The sequence below is a fragment of the Phalacrocorax aristotelis genome, chromosome 1 (genome assembly GCF_949628215.1).
Source record: "Phalacrocorax aristotelis chromosome 1, bGulAri2.1, whole genome shotgun sequence".
NCBI lineage: Eukaryota > Metazoa > Chordata > Aves > Suliformes > Phalacrocoracidae > Phalacrocorax > Phalacrocorax aristotelis.
In genome coordinates, this window is record NC_134276.1 from 138,613,867 (window position 1) to 138,634,423 (window position 20,557).

The following is a 20,557-nucleotide window of genomic DNA, read 5'->3' on the forward strand; positions in this document are numbered from 1 at the left end:
CCTGACTGTACCTGTTTCTTGGTGTTCCTGAGTTGGGTATCTTCAAAAGCTGCTCAAAAATATGTGGTGATGTTGATAGCACCTGCTATCCTCAGAGGGCCTTTTGTGCTGTTTTTCCCTTTCTGATGCTTCCACGTGCAGACCTTCCCATTCATTCTCCATTCCTGCCAGCCTAAGCATTTCCATTGTGAATCTTTGTAATTACTGATAGCATGACTTAAACTATAGGCAGAAAAATAATGATAAAAATGTTTTAGGATTTCAGTCTCTCCTCGAAATTCCCCAGAAAGCAGTAGTCTCTCTTCCCTACACCAGAGCCTGGTCTCCCTGCCAGGCCAGAGGGAGTGCATCTGGCACTGCTGAAGGTCCCTGGGAGAAAAACAGGGCTGGAAAAGGCTAAAATTGCTGCCGCTTCAGTTGGAGAGAGGAGCCTAGAAGCTGAATACTGACAAATTTAAATAAAAAATAACGCACTTTTTAACAGTATATAAAGGTCTTTATATCAAGGCCAGATGCCTTTCTGGAAAGTTACTTTAGTCCTACACAAGGTTTTTGGCTCAGGGCAAGGGCAGCTGTGTGAAATGCAATCCCCTGCACTGTTGAGCAGGTCACGTTCATGATCTAATGATCCTGTTTGGCTTCAGATGCTGTGGATGTCTTGCATTGCTGAGTATCTGGTGAATGGGGAACTAATTCCTAAACTGATTGCTCAGGAGAGGAGGAGCAGAGGTTGTGAAGGTGGAGAGGGGAGAATGCTTTGGAAAATAGTCTCTGCTCAGGGGACAGTGACATGACAGTTTACCCCAAGCCTGCAGATCAGTCTCCCTTGTTCTCTGTCATCATTAAGGGAAAAACAGATTGTCACTTTTTTTTCTGCTGATTCATTCTATAAATAAAACGCATCTTCATTTAGGACCACAAATTGCCTTAAAATCCTCAGTGAAGTAAGCTTCATGACACTTTCATGACTTAGGTTTTGTACTTTCTTCTTTGATATGTAAACCAGAGCATAGCCAGGTAAAAGGACTTGCACAAGATCACTCAGAGAGACAGAGGCCAGTTAAATCAATCAATTCAAGAACCCAGGAGTTGTGTTTCCATAGCCCCTGCTGTAACTACTAAATCACAAGAGCTACTAAGGAAAGATCCTGCCAAAAGCCACTGTTTTTTGTTTTGAAAAACCACACGAATAATTTTGCTCAGTTGCACAGGGCCTCTCCCAAGTACTTGGTGCAGATTAATTAATTACTTATTTTTTAGAAGACATGTAAAGCCTTGGGCAGCCCAAAAGCCATTGAAGTTTTAATTCTCAGAACTATTCCCTGACTTGACTGGTACCCAGTTCCTATTCAGGCAAGATAGGAATTAAGATTAATGACCCCAAACAAACTGGTATTTCAGAGAATCAGTCTTTGCCAGGCATTATATTCTCATGACAGAAAATCATTGAGGCATAAATACAGCGTTCAGTCATCGGTGTATATTAACAACACCATGTTGTTCCCATAAATGCTGAATACGGTGAAGAGGAAAATGAAGTCTTAAAGTTCATTAATTTGGGTAGTGGCACTTTTTAAAGTGAGCAAACCAGAGCCTATCGAATATGGTTGTACCATTCTAGTTCCCCCTGCACCGCTGTGAAGGCTATTCAGATTCCAGAAAGGCTGGAATCTTTTCTGGGAAGTTGTTTGGACTTGGTGGTGGCTGTCTCTGCCGTGCATTTTAGCTAGGCATTCAGTTCTGTTGGCATTTTTTAAAAGGTGAGTTGACAAAGACTAAGTCTTAAGAAGAGAGAAGTGAAAAATACCTTTATCTGCTAGGATCAGTGACTGTTGTAATATGTGGGGTAAAAACATGTCATTATCTGTCAGCATTTGTCCACCTCCCAAGAATGTCGTTGTGGCTGGAGTCTGTTTTCTAAGCAAAAGAGAATTGGTGTGGAGGGAAGAGCATTTCACCTATCTCAGGACGAGTAGTAGTCATGGTACAGTGCTAATACAGGAAGTTACTGTGGCAATTTCTAGAAGCTGTTTGCTCAGGGAGGGGGAAAAAAAAAAGAAAAGGAGAAAAGAACAAAAAAAAGAAAATCTATCTTTGTTTGTATTTCCACACTGAAAAGCCTTCCCTATGACATAATCTTGTTTGTTCTGACACTGCAGGAAGAATGGAAGAAATAAAATGGCAGAAAAGAGACCAGGCACTTTTATTTTGCTGCCAACAAAACATAGAGGAAAGATGTAACCAAAATAACCAATGGTTACTTTAGTTCTCAGAGACAGTTCAGCAGATGAATTGTTTTTCAAGGGCAGTTGGGCTCCCAGACACAAGAGCATTCTGTAGTAAACTTAATTACTCATTTTAATTATGCATTTTAATTAGCAAGGGACTAACACAGAGCTTTTCTCCCACTTTCTCAATAAACCCACTTTGTAATATTACAGAACAAACTTGTAACTGAAAACTCCAACTGTCTAGGGTTGAGAAAAATAACTCAAAGTTCAAGGGGCTTTCTTCCTCATTAAATCACATTCAGTGAGCAGGTTACATCTACCTCTGATTATTTGCATGAGCTTTCTACTTTTTTTATTCTGTGCATGGACAACATCAAGAAGACACCCTGCGCTGCTACTTCTCCCAGTGGTGTTTCCTCTGCCAATATGTTGTCTTGCCATTTGCTCCCTATAAATGATGTCCTAGCTCTTCCTCTTCCAACAGTTTCTCCTCAGAGCTGTTCCTCTGTCCCTGCACAACCTGTCTTCCCTGCCCCAATCCCTAGGAGCACTGCTGTAGGAAATCTGCTTGCTTTCTCATTCACTTCAGGGAAGACAAGGTTAGAGAGGCAAGTAGAAGCAGAGGCAATTTCATTCTGGAATGAATTCAGAGAGGCAGCAGCATATATGGGGATGGATGGATGGAGATAGCAAATGCCACAGAGTCTTCATCAAAAGAAACAGATGCCAGAATGCAGTCCCCCAGCCAGCCCCGAACATGTCACTTCTGTACTCTTTCCTACTTTGCCTGGGACTATACCTGCTGAGAAGGGACTTGCAAAATCTGCAGCATTCCCTAATAAATGGAGGCTGTCAGCAGAGCTTGGTGAAGCCAAATAGGCCTCCAGGCTACTCTGTTTTGAGAGAAGCCAATCCTAATTTACTTATAATTTTGAGACAAACATGGGCTTGAAAAGAAAACGTTCAGGTAAGGATATGGTTAGAACAAAGATCGGGGAGGTTTAAAGTGGGATTGTGATTAGGAATAAAGGGAAAAATAAAGTTGTGCAAACATTATCTGAAACGTTGTCTCAGATTTCAGTGCAAATGGCATTTTATGCAATTTCTATTATGTAAGTGGTAGAAATTCTCCAGAAGTGTCTGTTCCTCACAAAGCGTTGATGAAATGTTACAAGACTGGAAACCTTTTCTGTTATATTTATGTTGTACCTTGCTGCTGCTCCCGGCTTGGGGTGAGCTCTGGAATCAGAATCATCACCTGACATTTCCAGGTGTTTCTATGTTAGATTCAAGCTGCAACCTCCTCTTGAGTGGTTTAAAAAACTCGATGCATTTTGTCTGGCTTTGCTTAGCTGAAGGCAATGCTAAGTTTATTTTCACTTATTGGTATGAAGATGGGTTTTTTTTCATTTGGACATTGTAACTTCCCTCAGTATTTGAAACACATTAAATAACATTTTTTTCCTTTATGGTTCTTGTGATGTGAGCCATCTCTCTCCACCACTTGCCTCCATCAGTAGAAGGTCCACATAGTGTGTGTGACGGCATATGGGCTAACTGCTGCACCTGTCTGTAATAAACTCAGTAATTTTATGTCACTTATGATTTCTGTTTTCCCACATTTCTCCTCCCCCGTAACTTACTGGTGATTGCTAGCCATATGACAAGATAATTACACAGTTTAGCTACATCTGAATATAGCTGATATTCATTGATGCTAAATATTGTACTCCAGTAACAGTGGGAATCTGCAGTTTAATGAAAAATCTCACCTCTGAAAGTGAGCAGCCCATGCTACATGTATATGGAGACAAAAAGTACCCTGTGATGCCAACATTTCCTGTATTTCATGTATTGATTCTGGTAATGCTTTCAGTGCAAATAAAGCTTGTTTTATATTTTACCTAATAAAATATCAGTCCATTTGAGATAATTCTACATGAGAAAAATTAAAGTTATGACTGCAAACCAAAGTTCCAGTGGAGAGCTACGAAGAGGATCGGGGGCTGGAGCATCTGTCTTATGTGGAAAGGCTGAAAGACCTGGGTTTGTTCAGCCTGGACAGAGAAGACTTAAGGGGGATCTTAGCAATGCTTATAAATATCTAAAGGCTGGGTGTCAAGAGGATGGGGCCAGACTCTTTTCAGTGGTGCCCAACGACAGGACAAGGGCAATGGGCACAAGTTAGAACACAGGAAGTTCCACTTAAACATGATAAAACACTTCTTTACTTTGAGGGTGACGGAGCACTGGAGCAGGCTGCCCAGAGAGGTTTTGGAGTCTCCTTCTCTGGAAATATTCAAAATCTGCCTGGATCCAGTCCTGTGCCCACTGCTCTAGGTATCCCTGCTCAAGCAGAGGGGTTGGATGAGATGATCTCCAGAGGTCCCTGCCAACCCCTACCATTCTGTGATTCTGTGACCAAAGGGATATTCCACACCATATGACATCATACTCAGCATATAAAGCTGCAGGAAGGAGGGGGGAAAATGTTCGGAACAATGGTGTTTGCCTTCCCAACACGTCTAACCGTTACACATGATGGAGCCCTGCTTTCCTGGAGATGGCCAAACACCTGCCTGCAGATGGGAAGTAGTGAATGAATTCCGTGTTTTGCTTTGGTTGTGTGTGCAGATTTTGCTTTACCTATTAGGATGTTTTTATCTCAACCCACGAGTTTTTTCACTTTTACTCTTCCGATTCTCTCCCCCATCTCACCGGAGAGGAGTGAGTGAGTGGCTGTGTTGGGCTTAGCTGCCTGCTGGGGTTATACCACGACATAAGCAATCAAAACGTAACAAATGAATGAAGCTCAGCAGTAATCCAAGTGCTTGAAGCATGTATCCTCAAACTAGTTTTGCAAATTGGGATAGAGAGCTATAATTGACCTTGCTGAAGTGGCCTTTATTTTCCACAGTTCATGATCAAAGTAGTTACGTTACACTGAATAACTCTTCTAATTCACCACACCTGAATAAACAGCAAGAAAACCAGCCTGGAATGCACGTTCCACTATCTGCAGCCATCCTGCAGCACAGCCTGAATAAAGTCCTTCCCCTTGTCTCTACACTGAAGTGAACTCTAATGATTAAAAAATGCTTCTGGACTGAAAGGTGCATCACACTGATAACAGACTTGTTTGGAGACTTGAGCTGTGCCTCAGCATGGCCTGGACTAGTTGTAACTTTGCTTGAGTTTAGGCTCCATTTCCATATCTGGTTTTTTGCTTAAAATATTCCCTGGCTGTTCCAAGGCACATTAAGCTGAAAGTTATCAGACTCCTTACAAAAGAAGAAGAAAAAGAGTAGGTCTGAACTGGCCAACACAAGCTTTTAACAAGAGAGTGGTATATAAAAATAAAATAAAAAAAATATCCCTGTGGATAGTTCCCGGAGTTGCTTTGGATTTGATCATCGCTCTTTCTTCCTCTAGTTCAATTATTTTCAACTGAAAATGTTTGGCTTTGGCTTAGGCTACTGCCTTTCTGGAAAAAAAAAAAAAAAAAAAGTAGTCTTAAATGCATCCAAGTGTTTTAAGCTAAAAGTAGTGACTTCTCACAGTGTTCTCTGAGCCACGAGCAGAGGACCAAACCTGGGGCTGCAGTGCCTCCTTGGCACACAGCCATCCCGCCATGCTCTGCAGCCCCGTAGGCATACTCAATACCTGCAGAGAGAAAGGTCAAGTCAGCCAGCAAAGAGGGGCCCCTTTCCCCCCTCACCATCTAGGATAGTTGCTGGAGAGTTACTCAACATCGGATCAGGATGGGGACTGCTTGTTAACTTATATGTTCCAGGCCTTCCGCCTGCTCCTCTTTTTCCCTGCCCTACCACAGTGATATGACAGCCCAGGAGTCCGTAAGCCAAACTAGGAAAGACTCATTGTAATTAAGGATAGGTTTGACTGCTTTTAAAATGGAGCATCCTGCTGAGCAATCAGTTAACAGAGAGGTAAGGAACACATGCTGTTTTGCAAACGGGTCCTACTTGAAGACGTAGTTATAGATGATGTCAATATCATTTATGGATCCAAGTGTATGTTATTTCAGTAGACATTTCATTACATCCATTATAGTTACAGATGTTACAAGCTTCCATTGTTAATTTTTTTGTGTGCTTATAACTTTCCAAAACCATGGTCGCTTCTGTTCAAATGCCATTTTTTTCTCCTTTACAGTCTTTCAAGGGAAGTTTTTAACAAAACCTTCTTACCTGTTGTTTAGATTAAAAGATCGGAAAGTACACTATTGTCTGTCAATAAAACTCTAATCATATTCTTTTGAGCAAAATATATGCAAAAACCAACCCACCCAACAGTAACACCCCATCTCAGCGTGGACCCCATCTTTATGAGGTCTAGGGTTTGTGCTTGATGTGGGTAAAGCTTTTAAACAATTTAAATAATTTTTTAATGTACTGGAAAGCATCTCCGTGTGTGTGTGTGCCACTGCCCTCTCCTGGACAGAGGCAGGAGAACTTGGCTGCTTTCATAGGGGAAGAGGTGTGGTCACCCACCCACCCTTGTTCCTACTTAGAGCAAGAGCTCAGGTCCTGCTGATTTCATTTGGGAGCTAGATCTATGAAAGTAGTTAAATCTTCACCTCCATGGGAGTTAGACACCATAATACCTGTGAAGGTCTGTCTGTTTTTGTCTTTTGTCCATAGATAATGCCACATGGAAAGAGTGTGCAAGTATGGTGTCCACCGCAACCTCCCTGGGTTGTTGCTTCATGGGTTGCATGTCTCAAAATATCTAGTAGATTCACTGCAAGCAATGTTGCGTTTCTATCGAGCATTACTAAAACGACCTAAAGCATCTCTGGCCTTTTGTTCTCTCCTGTTGTATGCGTCTGGCATGTAACAGACTGACACCCTCAAGGCTGAAAGGGTTTTGCCTAATCCAAGGTTTTGGGCTAAAATATAAGGCTTAGCAGTATAACTGTATTGGGCTAAGTACAGGGATAAATGTAACCTGGCCAATGATAGCTGTAATTATCCATTCTGGACATCAGTGCTAGGAAACTATGAAAATCAGCTAAAACCTCTAAAAATGTTTGTCAGCCACGCTGCCACAAGCCCCTCTCAGGAGGATAGCTCTGCTTACTATACAGAGCAGGGAGTTCAACTCACCTAGAGCTGCTCTCTGTCATTTAGAGCTGCTATGCTTTTTATGGATTTATTGAGGCAATTAAGAAAACACATCCACATATCTTAGCCTGTGGATTTGCAACTTTTCACACTTTTTTCCATTAAAGCCAGGTTTCATGTATTTCTGTCCCTCAGTTTAATGCTAGTGACCATCAAATCTGAACAGTAACTTCTTTTTCAAAATTTGCTCCCAGTGAGATGGGTGTGAATTTTGCCAGTTGGAACAAGCCAGTATCATGTGCCTTGGAATTATAGTCAGGTGGTTTTCTTCGCTGTGTTTCACAAATAAATAACTTCTCTCTCTAAAAATGAGACCTGTTCAACTGTGCCTCAATTTCTGACAGTCAGCCTCAGGGGTTTGGATGCTTAAACTTGATAACACATTGGAAAAAGTTCTGTAGCCCTCCTTTCTGCTGAAGGAGGGGAAATAGGAGGAAATTACTGTCTTGGTTTGTTTCCATCTCTGACTTCTTTAAGCTTATCTATTTGAGGCTGTTTAAACAATGCATGAACCATCTCGTATGGGTTACTTTAAAAAAAAACTGCTAAGTATATATGAAGTCTCACATAATTTAGAGCTAGGAGATAATGTCAAGCTTTTATCTTAACTGGTTCACAAAGCAGGTGGGCTAAACACTACACTTTAAATTGTGATTCCTTTCTGGTGATAGAAGTATATATATTACTTGTGCAGGCTGACAGACAGAGATTTTTCTACCAAGCATGTGCCATTTACAAGCAGAATGTTGTCCTCCTTCTAGCCACCAACCACAGGAGCTCAGCTGGGGCCCCAGGTGTCAAGCCAAGAGCTTTTCTTATACCATAATAAAGGTCCTGTAGGGTAAACTACTGGTAGTCTGTCAGTGACATTTCTGAAATCCCTTTGATGGACTTACACAAATGCAGATTCATACTTAGCAGTGCTGTTGACAGTGTACAACGATGGTTCTTGAATTGTACTCATCCTGCATTGTCTTCTGTGTGTTTGTATGTGTGAGTGTATATGTATGGATATGTGCATGAATATACATAGATACATGAAGTGTGAGGATATATGTAGTATAAACACCTGAGTTTCACACGTACTCGTGCATGTATTTGATATTAAAGTGGGACTTGAAAGAGTGAGAAAAAGCTACCGAAAGCTTATTTTAAAAATCCTGTTCCCATGGCTGTAGTCTCTTACTCAATCAGAAGCACTAATTTTATCAAAGAGAAATTATAAGAATGAAAAATTATGTTAGTTCTTAAATACAGTCCCCATTCATTTAGCTTTTATTTATTTCACTTTGAAATAATGCACTGTAATCTTTCCACTTTTTAAAGACTTTATCTCTAAACTGTGGCATCCAAATAGGTGGCCTAGCCAATACTTCCTTTTCCTCAGTCAGACACACTGGGAAGAGGCAGCAGATTGTGTTTTCAGGAGACTTGTGAAACTTGCTGGCAAGCTTTCCTAGGGTTATCATCACATGTCAAAGATGATGTCTGTATAGAACATAGATTTCCTAACAATGTGGCTTCCTTCGAAGGAAAATTTTGTTTTCTTTAGTTTAGTTGTTTTAAATGAATGAAGAAGTCTATGGGGAAGGAGTCAGTCCTTAAATAAAATACTTTTCTTATAATTCCCATATTTCTTCTTCCTCTCTGCTCCTCCAAAATTCACCATAAATAAGAGGGTGTGGTAATTAATTGCCAGCAAAGTGGCACAATTAATGTTCTAAAAATAGAGTATCCTCTAGGTGAAGCGGTATTTCTAGGTTATAATATGTCCGGTTTTGAGTTTGAATACCAATACAGACAGCCACATGCACACACACACGTATACTGGGAGGGTGTGTTTTGTTCATTTTATTTTATTTTTAAGATGTGATACTCCAATTTTTCTTTCCTTCCTAGAGAATTCAAAGTATTTTTTAAAGGACTTAATTTCTGTGCAATAGAGCTCATGGGCAAACACTCAATAAATGCAAAATAAGGAATGCAGTCATGGTTCTAAAAACATTTCACATTCTTCAAACTGATGCCAGTTGTATTCATTGACAGTAATCCTGTCTAATCCCCTCCACACGTATTATCTTTGTACACCTGCTTTCATTGTCTCACTTATCATTTTTTTATACTTACAACCACAATATTCAAGAGGATAAAGCAATAGAACAAAATACACATGCACACACAGTGTGTTATGCTACTATTTTGTAGCATTGTGGAAATAAAACATATTTGTAGATTTTGGTGCTTAGAGTAAACATCTTCCATTAAGATATTTTTCCTATTATTTTTTTCCTCCCACTGGCGTATGTCTATGTTTCTCTTTCTTCACAGATTAACTGAAGCACATCGAACAGCTGTAAAAGTCATCAGGAGAATGCAGTATTTTGTAGCCAGAAGAAAATTTCAGGTAAGCAGCACCATTAACCATAAGTACAATTTGTAAGCTTAAGTATATGACATTGCAGGTGCTCTGAGAGTGAACTTGTCTTTGTGCATGTGGTTGTAATAAGTCAAAGGTAGTGTTTAGGCTCTCGGCCTCATACTGAGAGGATGTGGATTTTTTTCATAGCATGAGCAAAACTATCAACTACCAATGGGTGTATTACAATACAAAAACTTTCTGAATTTATGGAGTCTGTGTAGGTTTTTTTCACTTCTCTTTTTTACTGCATTTGTTTTGTTGGGGTTCTGTTTGCTTGTTTTACTACACTGACCAATATATAAACTACTTACCCATCTACTAGAAGTGAAGAAAAGACTCTGTTGGAGTGTCTACTAAAATACTGTTACTCTCTATACTGATCATCTAATGACTGGTTAGAGAATGTTCAACTAACTGCATGCTATGTACTGCTAACAGATCAGTAGACCTTACTGAGGAGTTCTATGCTGTGTAAAGTTGCTTTCACATTTGTGGCTCACATTTCCAAATTTGTTTCCTAGAATGGGGCATCGTAGAGAGGCCATGTTTTATAAAATTGTGGAGCATCTGTGCTCTAGAAATTTGCTGTATTTATGAAGTCTTAAGTTAAAGTTCTCAATCAGGTTACAAAGGCTTCAAACTAAATGTGCTGCATTGGAAAAACTGTCTTATCTTGCCCGTATACTAAGGCCCGTTATGATAAAACTTGTTTGGAATGTGATTCTGGTATCATCATTCTCATCGCCCATGTGCTAGTGATGCTGTGGAAATGAACAATTAACTTCTGGCCTGATTTTCAAAGCCCTTGTTATTTCCATCTGAAGGTGCATGCTTTTTTGTCCAAGACAGTCAACTTTCATAATCCTTCTGAAGAGGTTTTAAAAAGATAAAGCTATAACCTAAATTTCAAGCAAGACTAGAGCTGAGCACTTAATTGCAAGGGAGAGAAGTCTGAGATAAGCTCACAGCACTTGGAAGACTCTGAATTAGGGCAGACAGAATAGCACATACATTTCCCAAGCTCAAGCAGAAATGAATCTTCAGGTGACCATACTTTATGAAAGAAGACTAGGAGAAGTTAGTTTGTTTAACTCGGCAAACAACAGGAGAGCAGGGTTTTATTGTAAATACACCAGGGAGATCAACACTAGGCAAAATTAAAAAAAAGAAAAAAGAAAAATATAATCAGTACATAAATAAGTAAGGATAAAAGTTAGGATATTTCAAACCACTAGAGACCTAATGTACTGAATCTGTCAGCCAATGGCAGTCATGCCAAACCTTAAAAACTGAACTTGATCAGTCTGTGGAGAGGATTCTGGGAGTTGGTGTTAGTGACAGGGAAGAAGGAGGTGGAATTCCATTTTTTCTTTCTTGGGACTGTGAAATATAGCTTATAGGGCTCCCCATGCTAATTAGATTTTGGAAGTTCAAAGCTGGGTAATACTATTTTGAGTTTTGTATTAGGAGTTCTAAGCACGCTGGGTGTAGAATCCTGAGCCCAAATGGCCAGGATTTGGGATTATGGACAGAATGAAAGTTAAAGAAGTTCTTCAAGTTCTGCATTTACCAAACCTCCCTGGAAGTCCATTACCTCCTGCCTCATGTTGTATTGTACTAGCATTTCCTAATAAAAACATGACAAGAGATTGTGCCAAAGTTTGGCAGGACATAAGATGCTCAGATCTAAAGCTTTATGGGAAAAAAGGAGAGAAAAATGGTGAAAGTTGGAACTATATTTTTACTATGCTTTAGAGAGGACTCAGGAAGACTGCAGTGTACAGTACTTTGCAGCTATAAGATTCAGAGCTGATGATTTGGTAAAAGGGACAACAGATAGAGGACTTCTTTTGAGGAAAAAAGGAAATTCCACTGGGAATGAGTAGAATTAATTATGTACATAGTAGCCTGTGGGGGACAGGGGAGGGAGGTGGGGAAAAATCCCCAGCACATCTAGGCTCTGCGCCATGCATCGTGTTTAAATAGAGTGTCCAAAGGAGAGGACAGAGGATTTAGCCAAAATGCTCTCAAAGCACCCCTGCTAGTCAATCTAAAGAGTGATACTGGCACTGTTTCTCTGGGTGAAGACAATAGACTGCTTTTCTGGCCAGAAATAGTGATGTGTCAGCGTCTGCAAAAATGTGAAGCTGGAGAAGGCAAAAAAAAAAAAAGGCGATAAACTGAAAGCTGAAACCTCCCTCCCCCACAAAGTATCTCTTCTCATAAATGCACACAAATGTACACACACACACACACTACCAAAGCCATGAACTCTTCTGAAAGTAATAATGCAGGTAAGTGCTGACGGCTGAGCACAAGGAAGGCATTTTATCACTAAAAGCTTTTGCTTTTTCATTCATTTCACAGGATTTGTTTCCATTCCAGTTCCATGCTTTCATTTGAAATTTCTAGGATCCTGTGGCTGCCTTCCAAGCATGACTCCAGCACATACTGTAGGTGTTCAATGCATGTGTGCAGTGGTGCATGCTAATGGCTCTGGCTGAAGCTGTGACAGAGTGGAAACAGACAAGAAGATGACTAATGAGCTGGTTTCAGTAATTTCCAATTACTAGATTTGCAGTTTACCTTTCTTATTTTTTCTACTTTTCTGAGTCAGAGCCAAAAAGGAGACATCTTGCCCCACAGTTCCCATAGGGTTTTCTATAGCTCTGAAAATGCTGGTGTTTTTAAAAGGACATAGTTTGCATTTATTCTGACACACACACACATTAATTTTACTTGATAAAATTTTACCGTGTGGCACTTCTCATAATGACAACGCTTTATGCTTTAGTAGATATAGCAAGAAACCAGAGCTTGGCAGAAGCACCTAGATTCTCATTAGAATGGGAATAAAGCTGGGCAGATGGCAGTTTTTTAGCTCTCTTGCATTTTTTATCTGTCCCTTTTTATTTATTTGAATTGCACCTTTTTTTCTGACCTCATAGGTATCATTAAAGGCAAAGAAGTGCAAACAATATCTACATGCAGCAGTCTTCAGACTTATGCAAAGCATCTGTCCTCCCAGTTACTTAAGCAATAATATTTCTGTCACCAGGCATCTTTAGTCTTTAGAGGAATTTGATTCTGGGTCCAAATATTATGAATTGGGCCTATCTCTGTGGCTCAGTCCTCTGAAATTATGAATAACATATGGTTTTGGAATGAGCCAAGAAATATTGCACCTGATAGTCTTAGATAAATTATATATATATGATTTTGTGTTCTTTAAATACACTGTGAAGGTCTAATATTTTGCTCAGTATGAAGTAACATGAAGACATGACTCTAACTGACAGTAATGGGAATCATTTGGCTCCATCTCCACAATAAATATGCACTCCTACAATGCCTACATGTTTTTTAGTCATTGCAACAACCTTTGCAAAATGGCAAGCAAATGACCTCTGGAAGATAAAAGACAGAATGAAGGCCTGTCTGAAATAACAATCAAGTTTAAACTATACTTACCTTTCAGTCTCATGTATGACTCCTTTCACAGCAAGCTCGGAAACCATATGACGTACGCGATGTGATTGAGCAGTACTCACAAGGACACCTCAATATGATGGTTCGGATAAAAGAACTTCAAAGAAGGTAGGCCCTGTCTACTTCATGAAATATTTGATTTCTCTGGTGCCAGCTGGCTTTAGGGGAGATGTGTACTTAATGAACAGTAATTGTCCAAAATTGCAAGCACAACAGGGAGCACAATATCTAGAGGATTTAACTTGGAGTAATTTTTAACCCTTTTTATGACTGAGTTTACAACTCCTTTATCCTCTCTTCCTCCTCTAAGTGAAATTAAAAAAAAAAAAATTCAGGTGCATGCTGTGAAGCTTGTAGTATGAAGTGAGCTTTTCTGCCCTCTCCTTAGAAAAGGAAAACTTCAAATAATTATTTACTTTCCTGTCCCCTCTCTGTACTTCTCTACAGTTGAGAGAAATCTGGTTCACTTGTGCTCCCCTCTCTACCTGGAACTTTTCCCTTCCCACATTCCTCCATGCACATGCTTCCTCCAAGTTTGGGGATCACAGCTGAAATATTTTGCCACAAAACTATTCTATTCTGTTTCAGTACCAAGCACTTTTTCTCTTTACAAATTAACATTGTGGACTGGGACACCAGACTGAACTCCTCTGCCCTTAAACGAAATGAAAAAAAAAATCCTGTTCAATGGAATCTACTGTGTCAACATATACAGTTATTAAATCTGCCTGCATGAGATTCAAAGAATAGTTGCAAATGTTATTAAGAAGCCATCTTGTTTGTATAGTCTTTGTTATTAGATTACATATGACACAGGATAGCTATGTTTTATTTACAACATGAAAGTCTAAGAAATAAAACATTAGTACTCACGAAAATAACAATAATAATATGGTATGATTTTGGAAAAAAAATCTAAAGAACTAAACTGCTGATTGTATGTGCAGAAAATGATGCTAGTCTCATGTTTTTACTTGCTTTGCTTTAGGTTTAAAGCTACTGTAAATTCTCATGTAAATTATACTCCTATGTTTTTCCTAGCAACAAAGTCTAAGTTACTTGGTAATTGCACTGCTGGTAATTCTCTGTTTGCTTTTCAGATTGGACCATTCCTTGGGAAAGCCAGGCCTTTTCCTTCCAGGTATGGTGACTACATTTTATGAAAAATTATTAGCTTCGTAAGTTTGTGAAAATACCCACAGCTAAAGTAATATGGATTTGTAATCCAGCCAATTATGCATGAATATATAATTCTGTTAATAAGCCCTGGAACGACTGTGGAAAGATTAATACCTTGCATTCAGGTGGTAGTGGAGTAAATGGAAATTAAGAATACATGTTAAAAATGTGGATCAGTGTACAACGAGTTGGAAACATATTGATGGCAATTTTTCCACAAAAATATTCTTTCTAAATCTTCTGTGCTGGAGTTAGAATAAATGTTGGTTCCACTTAAAAAATTATCTTCCTTTCTGAGCAACCTATGGATTTCAGTTTTGGAAAGCTCAGATGAAGATCAAGGGTATCATTCAGGAATGACTTGGGTAGCCTTGAACGCTAGAGTGATGATGGTATGAAATTCAATAATAAAAAATGCAAGATCAGGCACAGGGAAACTAACAAAAAAAAATCTCCTACATGCTAATAGTGGTGACCAGTCTGACATGTCTGAGAAAAAGAAAGGCCTAGTCTGCTAATTAATTGTAAGCAAATGCCGACTGAATGTAAGAAAATGCTGTGATATATCAACGAAAAGGTTAGTCTGATCCTAGGATGAGGAGAGAGACTTTCAGACACACAGGGAAGTACACGTGTCTTTGCACACAACTCAGGTAAGGCAACATTGTGCAAAAATTTGATTCCACGTCTTTAGGAAAGACTAACTGCAATGAAATAGCAGACAAATACTAGGATGACTGGGGAAAAGGAGAACCTATTCTATTAGTGAGAAACAGAAGTTTTTTGTTTTTAACACAGCAAAACAAATGGCTGGAAATGGTTGTCTGTTAATTCCGCAAGAAGAGTAATTACCTGTGAGGCAAAAGAAATACGTAAAGGAAAGGACAGTGGAAACAGAAAAACAAATGTTTGTGTACATTTAAGCTGAAAATGTATGGCCGGGAGGGAAATCTCTGTCCATGCACAGGATTCTGGGTGGGATTCTGGGAAAACCTTGTGGTGATAATTATGGAGATCAGAAACCTGAATGCTTGTATTGAAATGACTGAAAGGAGTTCAAGAGATTGACTACAAATTTCCATAGGTCCCATCTCATTCTCTGTCCCTACAAGCTCAAAAATTACTTAGGAGCTAAAGTCTCATATCCTCAAGTGACTTTGACCACTTCCGGGCATAAGTGTAACTGGGGGTGCCAGAGTTATTTTAGAGCCTTTAAAAAAATGCCGTATTATCAGTGGTTAAAATGGTTTATACCATCAGAATGAGGAGCATCTCTCAAAACTCATTTTTACCATCTGGTTGCTGTGGAACGCTCAGTAGTACAATCCTTTTTCCCTGTAGCTGGGCTGGTTTTGGACGACAGGAAAATAATCTGTCAGCTTGAATACATCTATAAATATTTATGCTTGGGAATTCGTTCCACAATGTGCAAGCTAAATTTATGGAAAAACTTTGCTTACCTCCAAGAACGTATTATTTTATTTCACATGTAACATTGCCGAATTAGAACTGTAATTTGTGCTCAAAAAGACTAGTGTTAGAGGCGCTTTTTATGAAACAACTTCTTGTTTCAGAGGTGAGGAATAATTAGAAGTGTTGGCTGCAAAGAAGTTAATTGTGAAATAATGCTCTGAGAAGCTTGGGAAGCTGAAGATGTTCAGAAAGTTTAGTGTCAAAAAATCTTGGGCCAAAAGGGTCATAGCAACCATTGGAAGGATCTTAGGTGGGTCTGTGGATTTGAACAAGTGTTTGAAGTGTTCAAGTGTTGAAAAGAGTCTATAGTACTGAGGAAGAGCCGTGGGGTTGTGTCCGTGATTGATTCAGTCCTGGGCAACTCATATGCAAAGCCTACACTAGAACATTGGACGACAGAAGCAATGTGAGTGATCTAGCTGTAGGCACGAGGTTACACAGCAACTTGCTGTACCAGCCACGTTCTGGAGAGATAGCCTGCAAATACAGCCCTAGATGATTAAGGGGAGAAAAAGTTCAAGTCAAAATCTGCCACATGCTTTTTATCATTCATTATCATTTTTTATCAAAAATTCTTGCTTTGACTTAATATGTGGAAAAAACCCCACTGTCTTCCAGAGGTAAGATAAGTTGGATTGGGCTCATCTTCAGAATTCGTGATGGATAGTCTTGCTGTGGAGAGCATCATAGGACTTCAGCCGTATTTGGGAAAGCCCTAATTGGTGCTCTGGAGAAGATTATGGCATCCGTGTCTATGCAGCTAGCTTCCCTTGCTAGTCTTTTCTTGCAAGATTTCTGCTGAATAGCTGCTTTGAGACAGCTCTTTTATGCAAAAGCGTGATGGCCCTGCAAAGAATGTTGTCTGCCTCCACAGCATGCCAACTCTACAAAGTCATACCTCTTGAAAGACATATGGCTCTGCCCACAAATGGACTGAATAAATACTGGCTGGGAAAGGCAAAATGGTTGTTAGGGGTGCAAAACCTGGTAAGCTCAGTTATGGGTTTGCAAGACCAAAACCAAAAGTTATTTGATCTAGCAGTTATTTTATCTAAACCCTCCACAATCCAAAAATAAGATAAGTGGTTCCAGATAAATGGTCTGCAGAACTAAAAATACAGTTAGTTTATGATTAGTCCCACAATTATCCAACCCACCAATAATCAAGTGTTGAACAGTGATGAGTGGTGATAGTATTGGTCTGTTTTGGGTAGAAACAGACTCTTGCACTGTTCTCCTCCTTTGGAAAAAGAGTTCTTCCTGAATTTACCTCAGAATGGATGGCTTATTCGACATGGAAAATGTATTTTCAGTATGATATTTTTCCAGTTCAAAGGCATTGCTAAAAATCTCATATGTAAACAATATGGGTGTTTCCTCCGACTGTGTTATTTTTGTATTGATGACAAGCAAAAGAGAAATGACAATGCAAAGAAAATTAAACCGCCAAGGAGAAAAATATGAGAAGAATTTTTCTTTCCAGCTCCTTTTTTTTTTTTTCCTGTTTTATTATGCTTCCATTGAAAGAATCTTAAGGTCTTATTCCAAGCCCATTGAAATGGATGGGAGTCTTTCCAGTGGCCTCGGTGGGTTTTGGATTAGGCTGTAACTGAAACTCCGTTCTCAACTTTGATAATATTATATGAAGTAATTGCAGTGTGTCTATAGTATTATTACCTTTCAAAAGTGAATGATGTCATAAAAGGTTCAGAATCTGAATTAACTGGAAGCAATTATTGTTATTTTTCAAGTTAGTTTCTCAGAGATAAAAAGCACTAAAAGCTGTGTTAAAACAAGATAAGGATACAAGAACAGAATAAAAGCCATGCTGGGTCAGACCAGTCCTGACTCCGACGGAGCCAAAAGCAAGGTGCTTTGGGAAATGTATAAAAAAAGGGCATGCATAAGCCTCTAACCTTCCTGTAAGCTTTCAGCCATTTGCAGATCAGAGACTTCCTGACATAGTTTCTGTGTATTTAGTAGTCCTAACTGGTTTGTCCTCAACAAACTTGCCTAGTTTCCCTTTTAAACTTTTAACATCCATGGTATTTTGTGCCAAGAATTTTTGTGATTTAAGTTTCACATACACATATTGTGAGGAATCTCCCTCTTCTGCTTGTTTTGGTCTTGGACTTTACTAGCTTTCTTTGGAACTCCTAGTATCAGGAGTGTATTTAAAAACATTAAGATAATGAATAAATTTTCCAAAGACTTGAATCCCATTTTTATAAGTATACCCAGAAGACTGTGTCTTAGTTTCATTGAAAGTCCTCTCAGTGTTCCAGGTAACACAATTTTGTAAGATGAAACAAAGATTCCTGTAATAGTAAATAAAACCCTTAATAATTGAAAGTGTTGATATAGAGACAAAGCACATGTTAATAAAATTTATTTAATTAACAAAGCAGATACTTACGCAAATAAGAAGAGGGTAATACTTGACCTTCAGTACACATGATGGAGTTAATTGCTTTTGAATGCAATTTTTTGAGACTTCAGGGGCAAAGGTGAAGAATAATGCCAAGGTAAAACAAAAGATCCAGTGTTTGGACTCAGAAAAGTACGCAAAAGGCTGATGTTTATCCACAGTTCATTTGAACCTCTTGGGTGTGCATAACACAGGTGGGAATCCCTGGAGAAAAAAGGCTTTCTTGTAAAATTTTGACAGTTCCATTGTTTGCTTTTTTCCCCATTAAATGTCCCCTAAGCTTCCTGATGCTATTTCCTTCCCAGCTGTTAACAAGAAATTGGGTCACAATATCATTTAAAGCATAATAAATACGCTTAGTTTATTTTTTACCTTTTAAAATCAATTAATATTTGAAAAGAGAGGTAGCCATATTCCTGCAGGAAGTTATTTATTCCACAGTTCCTGGAGACAAAATCCATGGGAACATGGTAAAAAAAAAAAAACACTTAGGACATTTTCTGTAGCCATCAGGTCTTCACAATCTTGTCTCTGAAAGTTCATTTCATTACTGAGGTTGATCTACCTCAATGCAAAGAGCCAGCAGAAATACCACACATATCCTACTTCGAGGGCTTGGAAACTGCAGCTAATTTATTGTTCATCAGGTCCTCTGAACAGTGTTGAACACATTCTTAATAAAAAGCTAATATATAAGCTTGCATTTCATTTTGGATTTGGTATATTAATTGTTTTATACATAGTGTAATGATAGTGTGTCTAAATCCTGCCATCAGTACTTTCTGGAGGAAGGGCAGAAGTGGGATGTAGTTCATACCAGATTCAGTGTATATGGCTTCTCTCTAATAACTTGATTGTATTATTCCTCATGAATCACTTAAGTAAATTGTGTCATCTCAGAGGCTGGATAAATGAAGCAGGTAGGTAGACGGGCCTTTTGTTTAACGTGGCTTTATTTGTTGGAAGGTGATTGTGCATCTTTTACCTGGCAAGTTGCTCACTGCAGCTAGGTTTTTGCAACATGAAAAAGCCAGAAATGTCTACTTTCAATCTATACTGTAGAACCTTCAGCAGTTAGCTTTATCACAGAGTTTTCTGTGTTGCAGTACAGCCTCCTAAACTAAAATATTTTGGTAGTTTACTCTTTTAATTTTCTTTAGGTTGTCCAAGGGAAATCACAAGGGCCTGATCTAGGACTATGTCTTTACAACCTTTACAACCTATCAGTTGTAAAAGGCTCTGGCTGACAAGAAAAGAGACTGAAGTCAAAAGTCATGATGCCTAGGGCAACTTCGTTATTTTCGATCTTATGGATCCAGGGTTTAAAAGGGCAATCCTGACTTGCATTTTCAGAAGCACACCTGGTTTATAAACCTAAGAATCTAGATCTTGCCGTAAGCTTATCACAGTTTTCCCTACATAGCACTTTTACAAAAGTGGAACAAATACAGATCCAGAAGGCTGTAGTTGCATTGAGTTAGGCAAAAGAAGGTAGTGGTATTTCTTGTGCTGTTCTGTTTTCTGTAGTCCCAGCAGTGAACTTCACATAATTTGCCAAGGTTTTGAGGTGCCTTTAGCAATCTGGAGTATCCTAGGTGTCACAATGCTCAAATTTTTCATTTTCTGCTTAAAAGAATTGCTGGCTTTCAGATAAATTTTTAAATGTTTGATAGTTCCCTTCTAGGTGTATACACCATAAAAGTAAGAATCAAGGACTCTTACTCTGTAAAAACAGAGTAGATCATTTCCAGCTTTTATAATTTTCAGACCATCTGTCTGCAATTTATTCACTGTCCTAATGCTCCCCATAAGTATTTTTCTAACAAAAAATAATATATTTTCTTAAAAGTTTGGTATATTCTGATGAGATGGAGCACACTGAGTAAAAAAATTAAGATTATGGTGCTATACCTCATTTGCTTTGCTCATTTCAGATGGTAATTGCTGTTTTTTGCAAAAGAAAACACACTTGAATGACAAGTAATATGTCATTTAGATCATATGCTTCCATTTGGGGAAAAGGTTGGGGATGGCCTTTCTTGTTTTCTCTTGGGGAATACATAAAAATTTTCAATTTTTTTTACAGGAGGCAGCTCTTGTTGTTCACTAGAAAAAGAGAAGGGCCATCTTTGTGAAAATACTAGGAAATAAATACAGGATCATGTTGTTTTGAAAGTAGTATGGTATGTATACT

The 20,557-nt window shown here is 38.9% G+C and overlaps 1 protein-coding gene across 1 annotated transcript in view; it reads left to right on the forward strand.

The window, feature by feature from the left end:
* The window catches only part of LOC142065609 (potassium voltage-gated channel subfamily KQT member 1-like), a 516,224-nt gene that overhangs the window by 289,421 nt on the left and 206,246 nt on the right, over positions 1-20,557 (forward strand). The window contains exons 13-15 of the mRNA XM_075111896.1: positions 9,704-9,779; positions 13,297-13,391; positions 14,384-14,424. Coding sequence (XP_074967997.1) covers positions 9,704-9,779; positions 13,297-13,391; positions 14,384-14,424 — 212 coding nt within the window. The remainder of the gene's footprint in view (positions 1-9,703; positions 9,780-13,296; positions 13,392-14,383; positions 14,425-20,557) is intronic.